At 36.5% G+C, this 13,201-nt stretch overlaps 1 protein-coding gene across 1 annotated transcript in view; it reads left to right on the top strand.

The window, feature by feature from the left end:
- The window catches only part of DNAH5 (dynein axonemal heavy chain 5), a 119,515-nt gene that overhangs the window by 125 nt on the left and 106,189 nt on the right, over positions 1-13,201 (top strand). The window contains exons 2-6 of the mRNA XM_051610258.1: positions 4,965-5,099; positions 7,308-7,406; positions 7,994-8,155; positions 9,813-10,034; positions 10,615-10,752. Coding sequence (XP_051466218.1) covers positions 4,965-5,099; positions 7,308-7,406; positions 7,994-8,155; positions 9,813-10,034; positions 10,615-10,752 — 756 coding nt within the window. The remainder of the gene's footprint in view (positions 1-4,964; positions 5,100-7,307; positions 7,407-7,993; positions 8,156-9,812; positions 10,035-10,614; positions 10,753-13,201) is intronic.

Consider the following 13,201-nt stretch of genomic DNA (forward strand, 5'->3'; position numbering starts at 1 on the left):
TGTAGAAAATTATGTTTTAAAATGTTGTAAGTGGATGATGTTGGTTTCACAAAACATTGTAATGATATTAAAAAAATGGATAAACTTTGCTTTTAAAGTAAAATGTAGCATTTGGGATAGATGTTGGTCATGAGGTAGTTTTTTCGTGTCTCCGCTCTTAGAAGTTAATTGGTAGGATATCAACCAAAGGTTAGTTGCATGATTTGTTTTGAAAGGTACATTTGCACAGGGAGATATTTATGCATTTGACTACTGGTAGTTAAATATCGCCCAGATTGTTGCAGTGGTTTGGTAATGGTATAATTTCACAAATGTCATTCATACTAGTACAATAAAGAGCTTGATGCTAGATCTGGCAACAAAACAGGGGTAGGCTCTGTCACCAAGGAACATTGAAGTTTAACTTAACTCTTCCCATACTTGCCAAATGGGAACAGAATTATGAAGATCCTATGTAGCATTAAGAAACAATAATAAAATATAGAAGTCATTGAGACCCTTCCACTAATTTTAAAAAATGATTATTTGAACAAACTGTTTCTGAGTTAATGCAGTGTTGTAACAAACGTAAGAGATGATGTTTGAGACAGACATTTGATTGATGTTTGAGACTTAAGAGTCAGATAAGGGGGCTGCCCTAATTCTGTAGTGAATGTGGCTTTTGTAGACAAGCAACTAAAAAGATGTATGTCTGTTAAAGACTTAGGGTGCTTGGAAAGTGTAAAATAGTTTGCAGGTTAGGTTTATAGGAAAATCCATGAGCGATGCTTATGCAATATAAACTATTTTAGCAAATTGAGGGAGAGACAGAGAAATGCCATTTTAGTTAAATAAAGTTTGGGTAAAACAGTAAATTAACAATAGAGTATTTTTTTTTGGACTTCTACTATTGAACTTCCCAGTAAAGTACAAAGTGTATTGCTCATCCGTAAGCCTTTGAGCTGTGTGTGTCTAAATTCTGTAATGCACACTGTTCTGACAACCAAATACATAATTTTTCTGGATAAAATGTGTTGAGGAAAAATGGTGTGTTGTGTCACGTGGGCTCTTACCTTAGTTACCTTGTAACTAGCTAAGGGGTGTGGGGGGGAAAGAAGCATATGCTGCTGTTCTTTGAATTAAAAACTGAGGTAAGGCTGTACCATATAGAAACTTAAGATATCTAGAAGGGTTGTCTAAGTGAGAAAGCATTTATCTCTTGTAAATACCATTCCATCTGGATCCTTCTACATCATGGGATGTTACGTGGAAGCTTTGTTGTATGACTGACTAGAATTGCTGCTGATACTTTTTAGGATTTGCATGTGTTGCTGCAAATACCAGCAATTCCTCTCTTACCCACATAAATGATAGCTAATGTGTTTTAGCAGTCCTTCTGTCTTCAGATCTTACTTTTTCAGTGTTCTGTTAAGCTATGTTTATTTGAATTACATAAACCTGCCTCAGTTTTGGTGTTGTTTTTTTTTTTTTTTTTTTCTGTTTAGGGATAGATACTTCTGTAGTAGATTCTGCAGGATGTAAAAGATATAAAAAGTCCTAGGCCATGACCACATTGCTTGTTTGAAGCAAGATGCAGGGGTAGTTTAAGTAAGCATCTGGAAGTCCAAAGACTGAATTTTGTAACAGATCAGTGAATTCCTTTATTGAAGGTCTGGTTGATACAAAAGGACTAAGGGCCTGAAATGCAGCCCTATGCAAAAATTGGGAAACAATCTGGTACACAAATATACTTGTTGCTCCATGTCACAGATGGAGTTTGAGATGCACTTGACTTGCAGGAGAGAAGTAATATACTTTTTTGGTATAAAGCAACCAGTTAGTGAAATTCAATAGTAACTATGACAGTGGTTTAACAAGATTCAGTGGCAAGGTACACTTGATTATTTACTGTATAGAGGACAGGGTTAGACAAAACTGTCAGACCTTCTAGTTGAGTGATTAGGTTCAGAAAGGACCCCCTTGCTTTTTAAACTCCTTCTCAGAGAGGAGTCTAGGTGTGTCTGGATCCAGTCCTAGTCCCAGAGTCAGTAAATGGTTTATGTCTAAATGATTATATATGTGCAGTCAATCCTTTATATCACTTAGAGAAGATTTCAGAGTTTCAGCAATTATTCCCAATTCACTTACTGAGTATCTGAGACGATAAGGATTCTCTTGACCTCAAGGAGTAACCCTGAGAGGTTCTCTACTCAAAGGGAGATCCTGGTACGCAGCTTGCTGTTGTTTCAGGAGACCCCAGCGAGCCCTGAGCTCTCAGCTGTTCATAAAGTAAGAAGATTAACTTATATTTGCATACCAGCAAGGCATCTGGATCACTGTTCTAGAAAGCCATTGGCTGCCGTGTTGCAATCCATCCCCCCAAGTCCAGTGTAAGCTGGATGCAGCCATCACAACCCACGCTGGTGGTAATGGCTTAAGTGGGCCGGGGACCACGCTGTTACACTCCGTGTGTCTTTTCCTCATTTGTGTCTGGCCCTTAAAGATGGGGGGGAGGCGGATGGAAAGAGAGAATGAGACGTAGAAAGCTCAACATTATATTTCAGTTCATCCCCTAAGATTCCTAATCCTAAGAAAATAATATATTAAAATTTATTCTTCAGGAAGTATGCAGATGGAAACTTGGAAAGTGATATTTTGTTCAGCTTACAGTCTAGCTTCTGAGTGGTTTTAGATATTTAAATTAATGACTTGCTATTGAAAGCACTGAAATTAGGTTTCTTCTACATTTTGGGGGACAATTTAATCCTAAATGTAAGGCAGACATGCCTTCTGATGACTGCAGCAATTTTTAAGTGAGAGTTTGTGATTGGGAAATGCTTCATGTGGGGAGGAGAAGTAGTTCTTAGAAATAGCAGGTTATCAAAAGCATAGAAGCATGACAGGCAGGGTATGTTCTTGGATTGCATTGTACTGAGTCTCAGGAAAAACATGCATGCCACATGCATTAATTAGAGAGATATCCAGCAGAACAATGCAAAATGCCTTGCAGAAATGACACATGATAAATGCAAGTGAATATTTTAATCTTCATAAAACTATATTTTTTCTATCCAGTGAATATTTCCTGTTTTCTCTAGGTACAGTTCTTTAAAAGAATTTGTTAACTAGACTTTTAAAGTTTTGTGACATGTGACAAATGCTTGTTAGTGGACTTAAACATCAAATATTGCCTAATGCTATGTGAACTGCTATACACAGTAGCTAGTATATTTGTCATAAGGCTTGAGAGACTGGAATTGAAGAACTGAAAAGCATTAGAGGAACTGAAACAAACATCAGGGTATGACTTGTGTATTTCGAGAAGAAGCTGCTAATGATTTCAACCTACATAAACAGCAAGTTTTAGAACAAATGGAAGCTATGAACCTATCAAGGATCATTTGCGTAGGTGGAGTTGCAAACTGGAACATAGGAGGTTCCATGTAAACACTGGAAAAAACTTCTTTACTGTGAGAGAGACAGAGCTCTGGAACAGGCTGCCCAGAGAGGTTGTGGAGTCTCCTTCACCGGAGACATTCAAAACCTGCCTGGACGCCTTCCTGTGTGATGTGCTACCATGATACTACCATGTGTAGCAACATATCTGGAGTTGTATGCTGGAAACACAGCAGAGTAGAGAAGTAGTCTCTTTGTAGTCTAACTGAAACAAAAAGAGCTTTTTGCTGGATTAAATAGAATCTATGTTAAAGGTGCATTTATCAGTTGTGCTCAAATTACTGAAATAATAGGTTTTAGTATTCTAGTGTTATTTAGTGTGAAGCGGATTCAGCCCCAAATGGTTGTTTTTTGTATGTCTGACTAGGGAGAAAATAGCCTGGTTTGAGAACATGTAGGAAAGGCCAATCCTGTGATGACAGTTCACTTTTGGGAAAGTGGAGATCATGTTAGGGAATGACAGAGGTAAAATAGCATAAAGTACATGTACAAATTAATCTGCAACTGCATTCTTCAGGCATATCTGTGTAAATAACACAATTTGCATGTTTATCTTTCACATGGAAAAACATTTTCTGTGCATTCAGCATTTATGAAGGCATGCTAGTAATTATGAGTTTGCCAAATACTTGAAAATTCCTTCAGGAAGCAGAAAATATATTTGCATAAGGGAATAAAGTAAATTATGCAAGTCCTATTGGCTCTACAGAAGCTTGTGGATAAATCACTTGTTCATGCTTTATCGAGTTACTAGATTTTTCATAATCACCGGGGAAATAAAGCTTGAATTTACCATCAATGAAACATAATTCTAAATTTCTTTTGAAAATGAAATTATATTAAATCTTGTAATCCGCAAGCACAATAATACCAGTAACTATTCCAGAAGGCTATTTTGTCTATAATGTAATGAGGTATATTACATATGGGAATTCAATTTAATTAGAAGAGTAGGCATACTGCTTGAAGAATGGTATAATAGCTATAGTTAAGCACATTTGTAAACACTTGTGTACCTTGAGGCTTTGTGGCTTGTTTTACTTCTCATGATATTAAAGAGATAACGTCTGAAACCCTAGCTTCCTCCAGCAGCATCTATATTTATCAGAGAACGCTTATATCTTCCACAAATAACAAAGATGGGTCAGAATCCTGTCTTGACTTGATGGTCATATGTGACTAGACTGAAAAGGTGGGGCTAAGGACTTAGGGTGTTGAAGATAACTTGCAGAATGACAGAGTTGTACATATAAAATAGCTTGCTTTTTTTTCCCCCCTGTTGAGCCTTTCAAAAAAAGACTGATGACAGAAATGTTGTACTAAATCTGAAAATAGAACACAGAAAAACAACTGTAAAATAATAATGGGGATTGCTTCTAAAAATTTCATTTCAGAGCCTTGAAAACATACAATGCAACCGTGGAAGAATGTAATAGCCTTAATTTTTAAAATAAATTTTAGAATTGTCTTTCTTTTGTCTTTAAAATAGATTTTGAATTATTCACTGCTCACTTTGGGTTTTATAACAGCAAAAACTCAAGGAAGAAAGGGAGGCTAAACGTGCTCGGCTGGATGGCAGGCATGATTACTTATTGCATACCATTGCCTCTTGTGTGAACCTGGACAAAGCAGAAGTAGAAGATGCCATTCTTGATGGTAACCAGGTAATCTGATTAATTTTATAGTGAAGCTTGTCGTGTGCTTTAGAATTGATACTACCATGAAATACTTGGCGAGATAGTTGTCAGATTTTGTGTCTGAGATTGCTCAAGTCTTCTCATTGAAAAAGTATTTCTCAGCATTTTGTAATTAAGTTGAACAAAAGCGTCCTTAGTTTCAGGACCTGTTGTAACAGTATTGATTTGAATTTGATTAGAATTTCTGCTTTCCGATGGTTATAGATAGCACAGTAAAACCTGTGTGTGTATTTCATACTGGATCCACAGCATGAAATCTCTCAATCATAGAACATACAGTACATACAAATTAGAGTTCTGTCTACAGCAGGCTGCATGTTGTTTCTACAAGGCCACCATCAGCATTTGTGAGACTACATTGGGATCTAGTTTAGGAAATTAAATCAAGTGGAAACTACCTGACAGAATAGACTGGCTAGGTGATCTGACTGACAACATCAGGGTTAATGCAGAGGGTAAGCAGTTAGAAATATGTGTATCGAGGGAACAGTGCATCGAAGTTGATGGTAAGTATTATATGAAATGAAGATGCATTTGTGATTTGAAAGTAAATAATTATTTTTTAAAAATCTAGGCAAACAGCAAGTAGACCTTGTTTTATTCCCCAACACTGAAGTAAAGATGGTTGTGGGTTGTTTTCCTCTTTTATTCTCTTTCCATCTGTGTACCTTCAATTTATGCATTTCCACTTTAGTGCTAATATTGTTGAGAAACTGAAGAAAGTCCAGTGGAAGACTACCAAGATAGTGAGGGACATAAGGCATGTAAAGTATGAGAAGAGGGAGAGTAAGAGATTGAGGGGCAGGCAAATAGTGGCCTGCAGTTGCTTGAAGGGTAGTTACAAAGATGATAGAGCTGAACTCTTCTCAGCCATTGCAGGTGATATGACATAAACAATAGCCACAACAATGGGACAATGAGACACACTCTTCTTCACCAGGAGGGTAGTGCAGCATGGGAATAGGTTACTCAAGTGAGTTGTGGAATTTTTTTCCTTGTGGTTTTTGAGACTCAGCCTAGGCAAAACTATTGATGATAAAGGAGGCTTTTACCTAGAGATCTCCCAGAGGTACCTTCCAACATTTCTGTGATTCCATATGATACAGGGAAATAAGGTGCGCAGAACACTGTTGCACAAGTTAAAAAGCAGAACTAGTTTCAGCCTTTGTGCATTCTATCTCTACATGAGTTTCCTGGCAAACTATATTGCCTGAGAAGAATTATCAGATGAAGAAAATATTGGCAGCTGTTATACTTGGAAAGAGAAATCTCATCTGAGATTTACAGAAATAGCAGTTTATGATTTTGGTGTAACTGAGGCCCATGATTAATGGAAGAGGGATAAATGCAGCTTTCTTTCTGTTGCTGATGATCTCTTAGCCTTTTTCCTGCACTAGGAAGCACAAATGGTATCAACAAATGTTTCTGAAGAACTTAGCCAAGTAGAAGCCTCTTCTGCTGCAAGATTGCTATATAGTTAGGGGCTATATGAAACAATGACTCCTAGATCTAGAAAAATGGATTGTGCCAGACTTCAAGTGCTGAAACACTGATCAGCACACTAGCATTGAGCAATTAAGTTTCTTCCTGGGCCTCTATGGCCTATACATGAGATTCCTGGACTGCACTGCCAATACTTGGTTCAAGGATGCTTGGTGGCAGCCTTAAATAGATGGAGAACAGTGAAACTGTCCTCATGCTTAAAATACAAATAAATAAAGGCTTCCCCTGTTGCTAGGATATGGAATGATTGCAGCTGTGTTTTGTGCTTTCAGCTATTTAGCTGAATGGCAGTAAGAAGAACATGGGTGAGTGACTCCAATGAGGTGCTGCTGCACTTCAGTAAATGAAGAAAAGCCCTGTGCCCTCAGTTTGAGAGACGTTACATGGCATGTAGAGTAAATGGTTTCAGTAAACTGAAACATGACCTGGCTAGATTCACTTGTGTTCAGCATGGAAAATTGTAAATTATTCAATTAAATAAGTGTGTGCTGCTAAAGGACAAGGTAACTCAGTCGTTTTGTGGGGGGTAGTAGTAGGGCCTGCTATAACTTTATTATTGAACAATAACAGTATGAAGAGTATTTGTCAGCCCTTTATGTTAAAAATCTGAGCAAGTTAAACTTTTGATAGTGAATACGCCATGTGTAATGACCTCAGCATGATCTCAAACAGATACAGTGCATTGACAAATTCCTGGCCCCTGGAGGTCTGCATCATCTGATGTTCTACTATCAAGATGTGGAGACAACGGATACAGGTAAAGAAACAGGTGTGATATGGCATCCAGGCCCCTGTGACTGGTTTGTGGGAGTTCACCCCACTTGTTTACCCTGAAGGTACAAGAAGAGCCTCATAAATACATCCATGTGTAGCTGTATGAATATCTTTATAAATATATACACTGGAGGAATAAAGAAAGTAAAAAATAAAATATTACCTGGCAGTGAAGACTGATAATACCTTTGAGGTAAACTACATTTGCTGTGGTTTATATTGTTTTTTTTCTTTAAATGTTATTTATTTACTTATTTGTAAGCATTAGAGCATTATCTATAACTGTATGATAGAGAGCAACATAAGAGGATTTTGAGCCTTAAACTTTGCTTAGAAGGAATAGAAAACAAATAAATTAATTGAATTTGATATGAGAATGGCAAAACTAGATGAAATAGTTCTTACTGTGCTGTGAGGACTCTGGGTGCTGCCTACTGCCTGTGGAACGTCCCATGGGATGGCTCCAGGGGACTGGATATGGAAGATACACAAATGGTGACTGAACTATTCATTTAGAAAACTTTTATGTGAATAAATAATTAATGTATTTTAAATTTTTAATTTTTTTTTTAAAATCTGCAGAGGACTTTGGTCTTCCAGGAACAGGAATGAACTCTCATTTGACAAAGAAGAAGAAACCTAAAGTATTTCTGACAGATGGAAAGGAAGTTGCTTTAACTGGCATATGCATTTTCTTCATTAGGTCTAGTATTTTGAAACCCATCACAGCCGAGAATATCTATCAGGTAAGAGTCAGAGACTGCTGATTGCTGTACATAATCTTTTTTTAAAAATCCATTACATCTTGGGGTGTTTGCTCTCAGCATGTAGTTTGACAGCCTTTGACATGGAGGAATAAGCATAAGGACACAGTTTGGCTGAATGAAACAGGACAAAAAGGAGGAGAATGGAAAAAACAACACTGTCTAGCTGCAGCAACTTGAAGTGTATCATTGCTATGAAGAAATGATACTAAGGAAGAAAAATGATGACAATCCAGAATAGAAAAAAGTAATTATTCAATACCAAAATAATAAGCTGTTAAATTTCATTAAGTGGTAGCAAAGCTGTTAAAAAAAATGAACAAAAATTTTTATTTTTGAAAGTGTATATGCAAATTATATATAAAGAAGTTTTTAGTGGTGAAAGATTCCTTCGAACTATGACAATATGAAGTGAACAAAGCTGGATCAAGTGCTCCAGTAGTGAGGAGCGCAGAGGAAAGTGTAGGCAATCTTATAGTTGTAGACAAACTAATCAGAGTTATAAAATAAGAATGAGAATTTAGGGTTGTGGAAAACTTTCTATATGCTTCATAATGAGAACTTTCAAGTACAAATCCTAAGCCAGCAAGTTTTATCTTCTTCTAGGAAAGGCTTTAAAACTGTAAATTGCCCAAAAAGGTAAGAAATAGGGTGTCTGAGCTGGCTGTCGTCACCAGGTTGTTATTTGATTTCAACAGATATATGCTTGAAAGTTTTATGCTTAATCTGTTATTTTTTACTTTTTTTATTTTTTAATGAATTTGACAGCTCTGGCTTAGATTTTAGTAAATTATATACTATTTATCATTTGAAGTTATTTTACTTATTAATAAAGCTTGCAAGCTTGTAATTGCAGTTGAAAGATGTGTAGAGTTCTTCACCAGTAATGATACTGCATTTGCTGATAGTAGATAAAACCTTAAAAGTAGGAAAGACAAGTTGAAAAGTAAAAATATGTAAAATATGTCAAAAGACACATCTAATATATGATACTTAAATACAAGCTGTTTGGTGTTAAATTACATTGCTGAAAAAAATACTGCGGTACATTCTAATGAAGCAAAAAATGGCTGGCAGATTAATGCAATTTATCTTAGAAGTCCTCAGAGTCTTTTTCAGAATGTCTAAAAAAGGAGATGTTCCATTAATTGTTCTCTCTCAAACTGGATAGAGGTATTTCTCATGGATCAAAATCTTTGGACAACTGCAAACTCATAATTCTTTTGGTATATAAGTCTTTTAAGTGCATTGATCTTTGCGCACACACACCCACACACCCACCCCCACCCCCCCCCCCACCCCCCCATTTAAAATATATTTGATATCTTTAGAAGTGGCAGGCTGGAATCCTTTAATTCACCCATACAAATTAACTATATAAACAGAGGTCTCTTACACTGTCATTGTATTTCAGAAGTGTTTTCAGATCTTAGTTTTGACAGTTTCTTATGTCAAACTGTGATTTTGTGTAAATCTTGCAACCCCTGTTAGCAAGAATTGTGCTGTCATTGCTCGAACAGCACTTGTACACACTGGTAATTTTTATGATACTCGAGGCAATAGGACTAAAATAAACATCGTTATTTTGTTTTCTAGTTTATGCAACATTTTATTTTCTTAAACTGTGTTTCTTTTACAGGAAGTAAATTTCAATATGATGAATGTAGGCCGAAATGGCTTGCTAAAGAGTGTTGAGCAGCTGATATCAGAAATCTTCATTCCAGCCTTCCAGACTATGGACCGAGGCTGGGTTGAGCTGGGTGACCCTCAGCAAGCTTCCAGTATTAAACAGGGCTTCCTTTGTTCCCTTGAAGCTTTTGTTAGTGTGCTATCAGGAACACAAGAAAGTCTGTTGGAGAAGGTAATATGTTCACATGGCAACTAGGAATTGAGTTAGCTGTAGAACCTCTCTTGGTCTGGAGCTTTTGAAGTAGCTGCTGTTGTAGAATGCTCTTTAAAAATTGCTTTTGTTAAGATGGAGGGGAAAAAAACACTATTGTTTTTTGTCTTAGTAACTTGTTATACATTGATCTGTGGCTTTAATGTCTCTGAAAGGTTGTGGCTTTAGCAATTCTGCAGCCACTTCTGCTGTTGTTTCTTCTGGTATTGGCTCTTTTGAGCTATTAACTTCTTGACTGCTCAATGGCTGTGGCCATTCTTAAACCAAGAATGATTAAAATGCTACAAACAGTTGCTTTAACTGCTAGTTCCCATTTGGATCATTCCCTTCACAAAGTGAGCGCAGCTGCCAGGCTGGTGAATTTTCCAGATTCTGGAATTCAGTTTTAGCAAACCAATTTAATTTAAACTGCAGTGGGAATATGAAGTGAAATAACCCAAGTGGGGGAACCAGTTGCTTTTTAAAGTTCCTGGATTATTTGTCACGAATATTTCAACATTTCAGGGCTTTTTTTTTTTTTTTTTTTTAATTTGCGTTTTAGGTCAATCTGAAGAAATGTGAAACATATGATCTGAAAACTTTAAGAGGACCTTCAGATTACCTGATGGCTGCTAACAGCATAGATGCTCTTGAAAGAATAGAAGTCTGCGTGAAAGGATGGACCAAACAAATTGAACAGGTGATACACTGAACACATGTAAAATCTGGCAATATCTGCATATTGGCAGATGAGTTTAATTCAGTTGGCATACAACTACCTTTCTATAACTAGATGTGATCAGTCGCTGTATTTTAAAGTGGTGTTGGCATGTTTTGTGTGCTTTTACTTTCCAATGAGAATATTAGAGAGCTTTTTCCATCTACTAGTCAATGGACCATGCACAAGTATTTGGAAGATTAGGTTGCTGTTTTTGAGAATTGCTTCATCTTAAAGAGAAAACATTGGGCTGATGACACCTCTTCGTGTGCTTAGAAGTATGGTAAAGTCAGTCCATTTGTTTTAAGTGCAGACAAAATTTAAAAATGCAGAAGAGGTTTGCAATTGTAATTTTTTTTTTTATTTTATTTTTTTAATCTCATAAGCAGAACCTTTCCAGACTTTATAGCATAGATCTTCAGGTACTTTTCAGACAGAAATCAAACTAACAATTGCATTATTGCATGAATTTAATATCAGGTTCTTGTGGTTTATCTGAAAAGCAATCCAAGGTAAAGCACAGAAGCCTCAAGAAAACAAGTTCTATAATGTTTTTACAGGTAGACATCAAAGAAGAAGACAGCATGAATAACTTCTAATCTCAGAAAAATGAAACTTACGTGTTACCTTTTTCTCTGTTCTGCCTGTAGAAATTATTGCTAAGATTTTGTCAGAGAAACATGTTTATTTGTAAAATAAGAAATTGGATCAATGAAACAATCTTCTTTATGAAGAACTGTAAAACTTAAAAGGAAGAATTAAAAAAATATATCCCAAACCTCTTTAATTCATAAATGTATGAGCTGAAACCAGTGAGAAGAATGCTATTATTTGCACAAAAGATTTAGGGTCTAGTACCACTCTCCACAGCCATTTCTATGCAGCCAGCTCTCTGAGGCACAGCACCATCTGGGTCAGCAGATGCCAGCAGTCCTCCCTGGCTCATGGTGCTGTGTGCCTGGGAGGGTTGACTGGCAGCATCTGTCCTGAGGAGAAGTGGCTGGGGAGAGTTCCCCTTTCTGAAGGGTTTACTTGATGTTCTTCTGATACTCACCTATTGCCAAATAGTGGGGGGAAGAAAAAAAAAAGTCATTAAAACATTTGCGATCGTTACTTTAGCAAAGCAAGGAGGATCTTTAGTCTCACAAACTCAGATGTCACTGAGAGATTCTAGCTGTGTGGGGTTTTTTTTGTGTGTGAAAGAAGGATAGTTGAGTTTACTTGCATTATAGGTTTATAGATTTTAATAGCAAGCCTGAGAATTTTAGAATTGCTCACAAAATGGAGGAAGAAGGGAGCCATGGTTTGAGTTGACATGAAATGATTCTTCTCTATTGTATGAGGAATTGGAAGCATAATTTTTGACTCAAGTTTTCATAGCTATTTTTTGCTTTTTAGGCAAGGAAATCCTTAACAAGTGATAAGGTTCATGAGGACATTTTATTACCTTAGCTTACTGTTACATAATAATTCTGTCTCCACATCACCTGGTTCTCCAAGGGAGTTGAGGAGAACCATGGCTTTAGGAACATGGCTTTATCCTTTATAAACAAATTATCACAAACCCCACCATTACTTGTTTAGATTAAAGATCCTTTTAAATTAAAGACAGCTCTCTGAGAAGAGGCAAAGGTGAATGCTGGGGAAGAGTATCAAAGAAGAGTAAGCTGATAGCAGTACTCCCTGTTAGTATTCTCCCAGCCTCCAAGAATTTGTAATTCTAAGATTTTTTAAATTCAGTAACCTTTTGTGATTTTCTTTTCCATTTGAACTTCTCCAGTCTCCCCTTGGCTTGTACAGGAAATGTAAAGATGTGGACAGAAATTGTTTCAATTCATGTTACCCAGCTCAGAGAAAAACGCTGAACCCACTGAGCAGATGAGAGACCCCAAAGTAGTTTGAAGTGCACCTTGAATCCACCTTAAACCTCAAAATCTCGAATGATGCATTTCAAAATAGTAAAAGGAACCATTTTACAATTTCAAAGTTGTTAATATTTTTAAATTTCATTCATTCCATTTATGATGCAGGCTTTCAGATTTAGTATTATTAGAAATCTGCAATCCCTTCTTCCATTTGTTGTGCCTGAAGTGTTGTTAAATATCAGGTGAAATATATTGCAGCTCTTAAAAACTTTCAGTGAATATTATGCTTATTAAAAAAATGCTGTGAAGCAAACTAGAACAATCATAACTTTGAAATGTTCTTAAATAGCTGGCTGATGGTAATTGGATTACGGATTAAAGTAAATATGCTCCTTCCTATTCTTACCTCAATGTTAACTCTGAGCTCCATGTGTCCTTATTGTGTTATGGAAAGTATTCTGTCCCTGCTTATATCATAGTTACCGAGATAAGCATCTCCACCTCTTGTAACAAACTGCTGCAAAAGATTCACCTTAGCCAAGAAATCGAGGTACAAAACAGTTTGT

Source organism: Apus apus, chromosome 2, assembly GCF_020740795.1.
Source record: "Apus apus isolate bApuApu2 chromosome 2, bApuApu2.pri.cur, whole genome shotgun sequence".
NCBI lineage: Eukaryota > Metazoa > Chordata > Aves > Apodiformes > Apodidae > Apus > Apus apus.